The 13989-nt window shown below is 42.9% G+C and overlaps 1 protein-coding gene across 1 annotated transcript; it reads right to left on the minus strand.

Moving 5' to 3' along the window:
- Positions 1-6244: 6244 nt before the first annotated feature.
- LOC149321119 (uncharacterized) lies at positions 6245-11889 on the minus strand. Its single transcript, XM_089491696.1, has 6 exons — positions 11801-11889; positions 11181-11381; positions 9887-9990; positions 8931-8971; positions 7789-7999; positions 6245-6275 (listed from the first exon to the last, which is right to left on the minus strand). The coding sequence occupies exons 2-5, from the start codon at positions 11354-11356 to the stop codon at positions 7979-7981; spliced, it is 342 nt and encodes a 113-aa protein (XP_089347822.1). The 5' UTR covers positions 11357-11381; positions 11801-11889; the 3' UTR covers positions 6245-6275; positions 7789-7978.
- Between the last annotated feature and the right edge of the window lie 2100 nt (positions 11890-13989).

Consider the following 13989-nt stretch of genomic DNA (forward strand, 5'->3'; position numbering starts at 1 on the left):
ATTGAGTCTCCCTGACTCCTAATCCGGTTGCACCTGAAAATAACAGTAACATTCACTGATCTCTGGGGCAGTGGAGATTGGGACTCTTCTTGCTGGCTCTGCCACCCAGAGTATGATTCAAAAATTCCTCAGAGGAACCACAGGTTGCAAGCAGTGTCATCATCCTTGGAAGATGAGGGATACAAATAAATTATTATTATTATTATTATTATTATTATTATTATTATTATCATCATCTTTCCCCTTTCATTTTGAGAATGAATTTATTTTATTATTTCATTTATTTATTTATGGTATTTATACCCTGCCCTTCAGCCCTAAAGGCTCTCAGAGTGGCTTACAATTATCATATTTTTTAATTAGACAGTTCCCTGCCCTCAGGCTTACAGTCTAAAAAGACACGACACAAAAGGAGAAGGGAATGGTGGTGGGGAAGGGGATCAGGTCCAGCAGTTCTTCTCTCCCTCTGAGTCCTGGACCAAGGCAGATGGACTGCAGGGAGGGCTCTGCTTCTTAGCTCAGGCCAGGCACGATGGAACTGTACCCGCCCCTTTCCATGACGGATCGGGGCCTCATCTGCCACAGTGGCAGCCCTGAGGCCCCGATCCGCCGCTTTTTCAGGCCGCAAGGAAGTGGCAAAAGGCCGTTTTCCCTGGCCTGGAAAGGGGTGTCCTGGGGCTTCAAGCTCCAAGGACACCCCAATAGCGGCGGGGGAAAAGGAGAAGGGGACCACTCGACCCCTTTCTCCTTTGTGTCACTGGTGCAGCCGTGTAAAGGCTGCGCCAGTGACACAAAACTCAGAAGGAGCTCCAAAATGGAGTTCTTTCCGGTGTTGAAGAAAGGGTGCCATAGGCACCCTTCCTCAGCACCAGGACGTCACGTCCTCGTTGCTCTGTTTGGAGGCGGTGCGGCAGTGACATCCTAATGGCGCCGCCCATGTAGAATGGGCACCGCCATTTTGTACGTACCCTGTACATACTAGGGTTGGGGGCGTCTGAAAGAGCCCCTAGTACATACTGAGTACGTACTAGGGTGCCCATCTGTAAAGGGCCATTGTTTGGATGTTATTGGATTTGCTATATGGCCAACACGGCTACCCCTAGATGTTTTTTGGACTTCAAGCTATGTGTATAAGATATAAATGAAACAAATGAATTTTTTAATTTAGATTTGGGTCTCATCCCCAAGATATCTCATTATATAAATATATACAAATATGGGTATGTAAAATAAATAAATCTGAACTCCAAAACACTTCTGGTCTTGGGTATTTTGGGTGAGAAAGACTCAGTCTGTAATGTGTGTACTTTTCAACATTCTGTTTTAATCAATTTCATCTTCTTTCTTTCATTCGTTTTGTTGTACGTTTGTTCGTTTGCATTCACATACACTCCCTCTATTAACTTTTCCCCTCATATGAATACTGAGGTATGTCAAGCTGAGAGATAGTGACTGGCACAAAGTCACCCCAGGAGTTTTATGGCTGAGAGAGGAACTAGAACATAGTTCTTCCAGGTCCCAGACCAACATCCACTGCTTTTCCTGGCGTCGGGGAAACAGCAAAATGTCACTTCCTCATGGCCTGGAAAGGGATGTCCTTGGGGCCCCAAGGACACCCCAAAAGCAGCAGGGAAAGGGAGAAAGAGACTGCTCAGGCCCTTTGTTTCTGTATTCCTGGCGTGGCCATTTAAAGGCTGCGCCAGCGATACACACGGTGGAAGGAGCTCCAAAACAGAGCTCCTTCTGGCACTGCTGAAAGGGCGCCACAAGTGCCCTGAAGTAGTGCCAGGATGTCATGTTCGTGCTGTGCCATTTGGCTGCGGCGCGCCGTGACATCATAATGGTGGCACCCATGTAAACAAGGTGCTGCCATTACAATGCCGTGGCTACATACTAGGGTTGCGGGACATCTGGAAAGGATGCCCCGAGGCAACCCTAGTATGTACCCGGCAGGCACTTTGCGCCGGTCTGGATACTGCCTTTGTTTGGATGTTATTTTATTTGCTATATGGCCAACACAGCTCCCCCTAGATTCTTTTTTGGACTTCAAGCTATGTGTATAAGATGTATATGAAATAAATGATTTTTTAAATTTAGATTTGGGTCCCATCCCCAAGAATCTCATTATATACATATATCCAAGTACGAGTATGTAAAAACAAACAAACCCTGAACTCCAAAACACTTCTGGCCCCAGGTATTTTGGATGAAAAAGACTCAATCTGTAATGTAATGCCATCAGGCCTGAAGAGGAAGAGCCCTCCCCTCCCTCCTTCCAACGGTCATCTTCTTGCCTGGGAGGGAGTGAAAGGACAGGCCCAATGCCATTGGACCCGGCCTCGATTAAGAAAAAGAGCCCTCCCTGCAGTCCATCTGCCTTGGTCCAGGCCTCCAAGGGAGAGAAGGATGCTGGACCTGATCCTCTCCCCCCCACCATTCCCTTCTCCTTTTGTGTCATGTCTTTTTAGATTGTAAGCCTGAGGGCAGGGAACCGTCTTTTATCCCCTCTGTTGTAAGCCGCCCGGATTCCCAGTGATTGGGCGGCATATAAATAAATCATATTATTATTATTATTATTATTATTATTATTTACTTTTCAACATTCAATTTTAATCAATTTCATCTTGTTTGTTTCATTTGTTTCGCCATACGTTTGTTTGTTTGCATTCATACACACTCCCTCTATTAACTTTTCCCCTCATATGAATTCTGAGGTACGACAAGGTGAGAGAGAGGCTGACACAAAGTCACTCTATGAGTTTTATGGCTGAGAGAGGAACTAGAACTTGGATCTTCCAGGTCCCAGACCAACATTCTCTTCCTTCAAAGTGGATGGCTGCCCTAAAGCAAGGAGAGGGAAGAGCAATTCAAGTTACAAAATCAGGACAAAAAGGCCACACTCACATCCCAAGTCTCTGGTTATAGGCCGATTTATTATTGTGTCCAGCTTTGCTCAGAAGTTATTATTGCAGAAATCCCGATCTGAACAGCAGTGGTATTCTTCATTACTGAAGGCTTTTGGCAACTTTTGGTCACAGTAGCCCTTGTAAGTAGTACAATCCAGTGATCTTTTGTTATAAACACCTTGTGTTGCTAGGAGGGAAAAGATAAAGAGTATGCAATAACTGTAAACTTACTTCTGAGTCTCCTTGCCTAAAAATACCCTAAGAAATTCAGATGGTCACTATAAGTTGACATGTGATATGAAGGCAGGCACACACGCACACAGACACACACTAAAATTGTCTATCCATTCATCTTTCTAAAGATACACTTGGAATGTGCATCAGATTCTACCAAACTGTTCAAGCAAAACTGGGCATCTTCAGACGGACTGTACTGCCTCCCAGGGCAAAGCAGAGGTCTCTACCCCAATCCCTGCCCCCAAAGCTATAAGAAATGAACCAGGGCCCAGCTTAAGCTTTGTTCAGATTTCAGAGTTCAGAAAATAATGGGGGGGGGGGGGGGGGAGAGGCAAGATAATAAATAGGGAGGGAGGCTGAATGTCTGACAGATCCAACTTTGAATTGTTGGATATACTTTTCAGGAATCCGTTACATTTGTTTGAAAAAAAAAAACTGATTTTGCCAGTGGTTTCTCTCACAGCAGAGGCAATACAAACAGCTCAAATGTTGTAGCTATCATAGAACCATCTGTGACATTGCCATAGAAATCTGGTCACACTCATTGTTCTTAATATGCCAGATATGGTTAAAAATGTATCTCTCTGCCTTCCTTCATTACATCTGTTGCACAGTTAGTCTCAACGATGCTAAAAGATCCCCTTGAATATTGATATCCCTCCTCCTTGTTGTTCCTCAACTGTAGAGTGTTACAATTTCATTGACACTATCGGTTGTGGACTTTACAGTCTTTTTTGAAAGTCATATTGTGTAATCCAACTTTCCCCAAACAAGATGCTGACATGATATATTGCATGAAAAATCCTCTGCTATGTCCAGCTAGTATGCTTAACAACCACCGAGGTATGAGATTATAGGGTTTGTAGGTTCTGGGCACAGAGTGGGAAAGACTACTGTAATGAGCACACAGCAGAACAGCAGAACTAGATGTGGACAGGGGGACCTCCATTCTGTAGCAAAACAATGTACCTTGGGGCAGTTGTGTCACTACGGTTCATGTCATCTGGTACACTTACTCATAGTGCCGCCACCCCACCCCCCCCATCGAGCTCCTCCTACAACACTCCATACAAAATCCTTAGTAATATTTTTTGTGCTAATATTACTCATAAATTGTTATCCCCATATATCACTGAATGTCATGGTAATCGTTATGACATGAAACTACTAGCAACATTAAAATTATATGAACAGCCTCAATGTATTTACATGTACATTGTTGCATGCTGTTAAAGTGAAAATTTAGTAAGATGTGATGGTTTTAGACAAAAATTTAAAAGAATTTTTTGAAACTACATTTTAATTTTAAAACAATTCAAATTTGATTTAAAAGAAAATCTGGGACTTCTATCTTTTCTTACTAATCCTTGCCCCACTCACAGTCTCTCTTCATCATTTTAAAGGGATGCAGGCAAATGCCACAGTCCATTTATATCAAACGGTAGATGTTTGGGGAGGAGTGTTGTCTTAGGGCATCTCCTGGCATCCCCCTCATCTCCCTAGTTACACTCATGTCTTGGAGCATCCTTGTTTTCTTCAGTCAGAGATACTGTGTGGAGAAATTGTCTCTCTGCAGGGAAAGCTGTACTTGGCCAGGTTGTAAAATGTCCTCATGATTGTACTTTGGGGATGGAAGAAGCCCTTACAGTGCAAGACATGCCGATTTAGAAGGAACTCCCATATCCGACCCTCTTCCCCCCCGGGGCTTTTTCTGCCCTAGGTGACCACACTGTACTACTAATTTTTAGAGAAAAATTTAAAATAATTTTTAAGATGAAATTTTAATTTAAAAAAGAATTTAACATTTATTTTTTGAAGAAAACTTAGCACCTCTCCTTTCTCTTCCTACTGATTCTTGCCCTGCTCACTCCCTCTCTTTTTCAAGGGATGCAGGCAAATGCTGCAGGTCATTTCTGCCAAAAGGTAGAGGTTTGTTGAGGAGTGGTGCCACCTGCCTTGGGGTGTCTCCTGGCATCCCCTCTCCCAGTGACACCCATGTTTTGGAGCATTCTTCTTTTCTTTTTTCACAGATACTGTGTGGAGAAATTATCTCTCTGCGGAGAAAAGTGTACTTTGCCAAATTGTCTAATGTCCACATGATTGTACTTTGGGGATGGAAGACGCCCTCACTGTGAGAAACATGCCTATTCAGAAGGAAATGCCATATCTGTCCCCCCGTCCCCCTGGGGCTTATTTTGCCCTGTGTGCCCACAGCCCTTACGTACATACTACAGTCCATTTCTTCGTTATGCAGACAGCCTCCTTACTCTTCAGTTCACATATGGTATCAGCAGGGAGGCAACCCTTTTTTATTTCAGTAGTGCACTTCAAGCATTTTATGGCATCTGCTGGGGAAAAAGAGTTATTGTTGTTGTTGTTGTTTAATTGTTTGTGACAACCATCACCTTTGGGATACTTTCATACAGAGATAATTGGAAAAATAAACTCCCTTGATCCCAGCTGGATTTACTCCAAAATCTGTTAGATTGTAATCCCCCATGGGGGAATAATTCTCCTTTGACAAGGGAATCTGAAATGTATATACATCATAAAAGTTTGTGGTTGGCTTATGCTGTGCCTTCAGGGTGTTTCCAATTCATGGCGACCCTAAGATGACCCTGACATGGGCTTTTCTTGGCAAAATGTGTTCAAAGGAGCCTTGCCAGTTGCCATTGCCTTCTCTTAAGTCTGAGAGAGTGTGACTTCCCAAGTGAGTTTTTGTGGCTAAGTGGCAACTCAGAGCCTACTGACACTGGCTCTCAATCATGAAAGTACAGTTCCAAAATTTGACACATGGAAAAAAAAAGACTGTGAAAGTGTTTGTTTATCAACCAGAAAATACATTTTTGACATTTGCAGGTGTCTACTCCTTCCTTAACATGTTTTACTGGTTAGTCCTTCTCATGCAACAGCGGCCACAGAGACCCCCATTCCTTCTATCTTCCCCAACCCCAATGAACTGTTTCAAGATGAAAGGGAGCAATGCCACATAGACATTAGTCGCATATGTCTTACAGCGTGCAAGACTTACCACTTGGGCACAGGCAGAGGCACAAACAGATGATGAGCAGCCATGCTTGAACAGCTTTTGGTCCATGAATCCCCAGGATGAAGCTGTGCCCCATTGGAAAGCTTTTGGGAATGAAGGAAAAGAAGTATGACTTCTCCTGCATCAGTCCTCTCCTTTTATCCATTCTGGAGGTGGATGGGTAGGGCCAGATGGGGGCAGGCCAGGCAGAGCGTCTTAATATTCTAGTGGTTGGACACAGTAGCATCGGGGGGGGGGGGGGGAGCGGGAGGGGTGTGTGATCCGCACCAGGTGACACCCTCATGGGGGTGACACCAACTCCACTGCCAGCTGTTTGCTCCAAAAGACTGGCTGTCCAACTGGATGTTTCAGCTTTAAGGAGGCTGAGCAGTTTGCAGTGTCGAGGCTGCCTTAGGCGGAGTCACTACATTGGCTGGTCTTGCCTGCCTGCTTCCATCTTGTGGGTGGGCTCAGTTCCTCTGTGAGTGGAGCAGTCCAGAGCTGAGATGTCTCCTCAAGCATCCCAGAGCCTCCCATGCAATTGCCCACAGTATTTCTCCAAGTTTACTTAAATCAGTTTACCTAAAGTCCTAAGTGTTCACAGACTCTCTGTTTAATGATCTGCTCAAGAATCTTTCCTGATATTCGTGTCAGATTAACTGGGCGTACTGAATATGAAATGTATCTCTGAGTTTTTAAAATTTCTGTATTGTAACTAAGCATTGAGTTTCCCTTATCTGGGATTCTAAAATCCAAAATATTCCAAAAACCAAAAGTTTTTCATGTGTAAACCTTTGCTTTCTTGATGATTCCACAAAAGTATTTAAACATGTTGTATAAAATTATCTTCAAGCTATGTGTATAAGATGTGTTATAGGTATTTGTTTGAATTCCTCTTTAGTAATTTCCCTCTTTTCCCATTTCCTATACACGTCCTATTTAAAACCTAGCCCCATTTAAAGTTCTTTAGTCATCCTTCCTGGTTTCTTGTGACACTTCACATTTTCCCTCCTGAATAGAAATTGTTTGAAATTGTGCCTTCAGTATTTCTGTATTCCACTCATCAGTATTCCACTCATCAATTACTCCCATCTCTTTCACTATTCCTGACCATAGGATCATTCCCAGTATTACTGAAATTATTTCCTAAAGTCTAAATGTTCACAGAGTCTCTGTTTAATTATCTGCTTGAGAATCTTTCCTCGTACTGATGTCAGATTAACTGGGCATATTGAATATGCGTGTTTTTAATTTCTGTATTTTATTGTATTGTAATTTTTGTATTGTAACTAAACCTTGAGTCTCCCTGATCTGGGATTCCAAAATCCAAATATTCCAAAAACCAAATATTTTTCATGTGAAAACCTTTGCTTTCTTGATGGCTCAGCACACACAAACTTTGTTTCATGCACACAAAGTCATCCTATGAGTTTTATGGTTGAGAGAGGAACTAGACCTTGGATCTTCCAGTCCCAAACGAAGATTCTCACCCTTCAAAGTGGATGGCTGCCCTAAAGGAAGGAGGAGGAAGAGCCATTTCTAGAGTGTAGTGATGTTTTGCGTAAGAAGTGTCTACCTCTTCTATTGAAGTTGCAGGACAAAAAAAGGCACACTCACATCCCAAGTATCTGATTATAGGTTGATTTATTATTCTGTCTGGCTTCACTAGATTCTGAGATAATCTACATATTATTGTTGCAGAGATCTTCATGAGAACAGCAGCGAAATTCTGTCAGTCTGGCAGGATTGGAATACTGTATTGCTTTGCCACACATGGACTTGTCAATAGTACAATCCAGTGATCTTTTCACAAGACCACCAGCTGGTGCTGGGGGGGAAAGAGAAAGAGTATGCATTACATCTTAGTCTCCTTGCCTAAGAATACCCTATGAAATTCAGGTGGTCACTATAGGTTTACAAGCAACCTGGAGGCACACACATGCATGCATTAACAATAGTATATATCCATTCAACTTTCTATAGATACACTAGAAATGTACATCAGATGCTACCAAAGTGTCCAAGCAGAACTGAGCACCTTCAGAGGATTTTACTGCTTCTCAGGGCAAAGCAGATGTCCCTGCCTCCAAAGCTATCATAGTTGAACCAGGGCTGATCTAAAGCTTTGTTCAGATTTGAGAGTTCAGAAAACAATGTCTGGGGTGTGTGTGTCAGAATAAGGGAGAGGGAGGGAGGGAGGGACAGATGGAGTGGAGCTGAATGACTGACAGATCCACCTTTGAATTGTTGGAGATGCTTTCCAGGAATCTGTTCTATTTGTTTGCTTTGCTGGAGTGATTCAGTTAAGACACTCAGGAACTTTCCATTTTCCCTACATTGTCTAAATTGTTTCAATTGAGAGACAGAGCCGAAGAATAAAAAGCTTTTTACCAAGATGCAGAATTAAATACACTCCCTCTGAGGGTGTCTCTGGCACCCACCGCAACCCATTGGTGACACCCATGCCTTGGGGTATTCTTGTTTTCTTTGGCCAGAGATACTATGTGCAAAAATTGTCTCTCTGCATTGTCCAAATTGTCCAGTGTCCCACCTGATGGTACATTGGTGATGGATGAAGCCCTTACAGTGTAAGAGATGTCTATTCAGAAGTAACTCCCATATCCTCCCCCTCCCATGACTTCTTCTTCCCTGAGTGACCACAGCCTTTACGTACTTATTGAAGTCTCTGTCTTTGTTATACAGACAGCCTCGGTACTTTTTATTTCACATGTGCTATGAAGAGGGATGCAAATCTTTACCTTATTGTCAGAAGTGCACTTCATGCATTTTATGGCATCTGCTGGGAAAAGACAATTGTTTTTGCTGTTGTTTTAATTCCAGTTGTGTGTGGCAAACATTACCTATAGGATACTTTCTTACACAGGTATACTGACTGGTAATCTCCCTTCATCTCAGTTGAATTTACTCCAAAATCTGTTGGATTATAATCCCCCATGGGGGAAATAATTCTCCTTTGACAAGGGAATCTGAAATTTATATACATCATAAAAGTTTGTGGTTGGCTTGTTCTGTGCCTTCATGTTGTTTCCAATTTATGATGACCCTAAGGTGACCCTTTCATGGGTTTATTTTTTGGGGGCAAGATTTGTTCAAAGTAGCTTTACCATTGCCTTCTTCTAAATCTGAGACAGTGTGACTTGCTCAAGGTCACCCAGTAGGTTTCTGTGGTCAAGTGGCAATTCAAACCCTACCTACCCTGGCCTTCAATCATAAAAGTAAAGTTCTAGCATTTGACATGTGGAGGAAAATGACTGTACAAATGTCATAGGGCTTGGCAAGATTTGCTCAATGCAGCTGTGCCATTGCCTGCTAAGCCAGAGAGTGTGAGGTGCCCAAGATCACCCAGTGAGTTTTTGTGGCCACATGGGGATTCAAACCCTGGTCCCCCAGAGTCCTAGTCCATCACTAAAACCACTACCCACACTGGTTCAAACATAAAAGTACAGCTTTCCCATATGGAGGAAAAGGCTGTGACAGTGTTTGTTTCTCAATCAGAAAATACATTTTTGACTTTTGTATGTATCTGTTCCTTCCCTAATAACATGTTTTACTGGTTAATCCTTCTCATGCAACAGTGGCCACAGAGACCCACATCCCATCCGTTTCCCACACCCCAAATAAACCCCTTTCAAGATGAAAAGGAGTAATACTGTACTACACACACATTAGTGACCAGTCCAAAACCAGGACTTACCTCTTGGGCATAGGTAGAGGCAAAAACACATGGTCAATAGCCACCTTTGAACAGTTTGTGGCCTGTGAACCCCCAGGATGAAGCTGTGCCCCATTGGATAGCTTCTGGGAACAAAGGAAAAGAATGATTTCTAATCCATCAGTCCTCTCCTTTTATCCATTCTGACAGGTGGTTGGGTAGGGCCAGATGGGAGCAGGTCAAGCAGGATTTCTTAATAGTCTAGTGGTTTGACAGCCACTGAGTAATAAATCCTTCGAATGAGAACCAGTCCAAGGATAACAGGAAAAATTCTAGAACAGATCATTAAACAGGGGGTCTGTGAACATTTAGAAGGGAATATCATAACCACAAAAAGTCAGCATAGGTTTCTGAAAACTATGTCATGCCAGACTAATCTGATCTCTTTTTCTGATAAAATTACCAGCTTGGTAGAAGAAGGAAATGCTGTGGATATAGCATATCTTGGGTTCAGTAAGACCTTTGACAAGGTCCCCCATGATATTCTTGCAAAGAAGCCAGTAAAATTTGAGCTAGACAATGGAACTGTAAGGTGGATTTGTAATTGGTTGACCGGACAAACCCAAAGGGTTCAACCTGGAGACAAGTGACTAGTGGGGTGCCACAAGGTTCTGTCTTGGGCCCAGTGCTTATTCAACAGCTTTATCAATGACTTGGATGAGAGAACAGAGGGCATGTTTATCAAAGTTGCAGAAGACATCAAATTAGGAGGAGTAGCTAATACCCCAGAGGAGAGAATCAAAATTCAAAATGACTTTAATAAAATAAAAAGCTGGGCTAAAACTAACAAAATGAATTTCAACACAGAGAAATGTAGGATGCGCTGCACTTAGGGGGAAAATGGAATGCATTGCTATAGGATGGGGGACACCTGACTTAACAAGACTATGTGTGAAAGAGATCTAGAAGTCCTAGCAGATAAGTTGTATAGAAATGTACTTGCTATTGCTATTAGTATTGTCAGCCTCACTGTCCCATCACGGATTTTTGCCCCAGGGAGACAACATACCTCCTGAGACATCTTGTCAGGTCCACAAACCACTGATTTTGTACACCAAAGTAAGGAGTCCTTCCACCACCTCCGAGACTTAGAAGTGGCTGTTCCCTGCGGTGGTACTCCCAGGGTCCCCTGCACTTTCCCTGAGGACTATCCCTGCTGCTCTTCCTTGCCATCCTTGATAAGGGAGAGAGCTTCTAATCGATTCTGTAGCGGCAAGCTTTCAGAACAATTGCTGGTTGTCCTACCTCTGTGTGTCACATTCCTCCAACTACCTACTGTGTATGTGAAGTGACCTCCGCCCCAGCAACTTCCTCTGTGTGTTCCTCATCCTCATCCAAGACCGTCCATTCTCTTCTGTCCTGGAAAACTTCTTGCTCCCTAATAGGTTGAAATGTAGATACCCAGCCTCCAGCTGCTGGATTTTCTCTTCCAGTAGGGCTACGAACTTGCATTTGGTGCAGATGAAGTTCTCCAAATCTATAGGCAAGAACACAAACATAGCACAGCTGTTGCAGGTGACTGCAGCAGTTCCCTCAGTGTCCCCATTGACAAGTCTTAAGTAGACACTGAAACAAGATTATGGGGGTCCTCCTAGAAATGTCCCCTGTTAAACACCCACATAAAGAGCCCCTGTTGTTCTGGCCTTTGTCCCCAAGCTCTGTCAGCAAGCTCAAGTGACTGGGGCTATAGCTATATAGAGAGCTCCTGGTTGCTAGCTCCTTCCAAGGCAGGATTCTGATTCACTTCCTCTGAGCAAAAGCCCCCCACAAGCCTCTTAAAGAAAAAAAAATGAAAAAAATAAAAGAGAACTACTTAAACACAGTTCCCAACTCACCTTCTGCTCTGTGCTCCCAGCCCCTCAGCTCCCCACAAGTTAATTTAAAAAAACAACTCACCCAGTCAAAATGGCAACCCAGAAACAGCTTTCCTTCTTCTCCCTGTGCAGGGACTGGCTGGAAAGCCTCTGGCAGCAGCCACCCCACAGTGACTCACAGAAATGACTCACTCCCTCAACAACACAGAAACCTCACTCCCTCAACAACAAACACACTCCTCCAAGTTGTAAAAAAATTAAAAATTCACCCAGTCAAAATGGCCTCCCACAAACAGGGACTGGGCTGGAAAGCCTCTGGCAGCAGTTATATAGAGCTAGGCTGCTAGCTCCACAGCAAAGTGACTCACAGAAATGACTCAGGGAAACAACAAACACACTCTTTTATGTGTTTTTTTTTTTAAAAATCAAAACTCATTCAGAATGGTTACCCAGAAAGAGCTTTGCTTCTTCTCTCTGTGCAGGGACAGGGTCAACAGAGTCAACAAGGACATACCCCATCCATTTCCTAGCATAAGTCATCACTCAAGGCAATCACAATTGTGTCTCTCCTATAACCACATCTGAAACTAATCTGAAATGGATTTAGATTTTTCATCTCATCCAAAGACCCTGTAGATTGGGAGGTCACCATACTCCTTCAATATCTTGACCAGAAATGGCATGTTGGAGATCAGCCAGTAGTTATCCAGCACTGTGAGATCTAGGAAGGCTTTTGCAACAATAGTTGTATAACTGTCCTCTTTAACCATAAGGAAACTACATTAAATATGAAGATTACAGAGAGATTACTCTTAGATTATTGTCTAGACAATAATGTAACAATCATTAACAATTATCATTTAATTAATTAATCATTAATTTTTAATTAGCAATTATTGTCTAGACAATAAAAGGGATGTGGTGGCTCAGTGGTTAAGACTCTGTTGATTGCAAGATCGGAAGGTCAGCAGTTCAAGACCAAAGTACTCCGTGACAGAGTGAGCTCCCATTACTAATCTCAGATTCTGGAAACATAGCAGTTTGAAAGCATGTAAAAGTGTGAGTAGATAAATAGGTACCACTTTGGTGGGAAGGTAACAGCATTCTGTGCAGTCATGCTAGCCACATGATCACAGAGTTGTCTTTGACAATGCTGGCTCTTTGATTTAGGGGCTTAACAGATGGCCCCTAAGGGGCGGCTCTATGCCACCCCTGCAAACACCAGTTCAGAATTGCAGCGACCGTAAGCCCCAATCTGGCCTTTCTTCAGTGAAGAAAGAAGCCACAAAAAGTGGCTCCTTTTTGCACCACAGAAAGAGTGCCCTAGCTGCTGTAGCGGTGGCTTTTTTCCACTTCTTCAGCGCAATTCATATAAACACTGCGCCAAAAACAGAGTGTGACACCACCTGCTGTGGGGTTGCTTGGGTGACATCACACTGGCCTGAGGGTGGAGTCAGGGCAGCCGGTATGCAGTTGCCACACCCCCACTCTGCCCCCACGCCAGCTCTTTAGGCCGGTCTGTACAACCCCCTAGTAACAGAGATGAGCACTTCCCCCACAGTGGGACATGGCTAGACAATCTTGTCAAGGAAAAACCTTTATTGTCTAGACAAATGGATTTTATTATAAATCAGTGAGACAGGAACATCTCAACATATACAGTATATTAGTTTCTTTTTTCTATATTATATTAAGGTGTGTATTTTTTGATGATCCTTTTTTGTCTGTTTTTCCTTTTTAATGTTTATAAAAAAGGAGCATAGACAGGCTTAGCCTGAAACACCCTGTTTGCAGTTACTCCATGTGTAAATTCTTCTTAAGAATTCAAGGCAGGGATGGGAGCCAGAATAATTTTGCAAAACTGTAGAATGCTCTGATTTCACTCACCAGTTTCTACCCCTTCCTTAAGCAGGGTTGTGTTTCCAACATTTATACCATTTAAAAAGTCAGACAATGAATAAAGAAATTATTTTTAAAAAATATATTAGTTAAATATATATTCTGCCTTTCCAACAATTAACTGAAGATAATAGTACCTTGCTTTCCTCCTTACCACCATGTTGCTGTTGTGTATCTTCAAGTTACTTTTGACTATGGCAATCCTAAAATAACCCCATCCTGGGATTTTCTTGGCAAGATATTTCTTGCCTTTGCCTTTCTCTGAGGCTGAGAGAGTATGACTTGCCCAAGGTTACTTAGTGGGTTTCCAATGCTCAAAATGTCTCTACCATTCTGGCTCTCCCCTACCACTTCACCCTCTCACAAATCCCG

This window comes from Sceloporus occidentalis, unplaced genomic scaffold, assembly GCF_023333645.1.
Source record: "Sceloporus occidentalis isolate IW3139 unplaced genomic scaffold, rSceOcc1.0.p SCAF_1, whole genome shotgun sequence".
Taxonomy (NCBI): domain Eukaryota; kingdom Metazoa; phylum Chordata; class Lepidosauria; order Squamata; family Phrynosomatidae; genus Sceloporus; species Sceloporus occidentalis.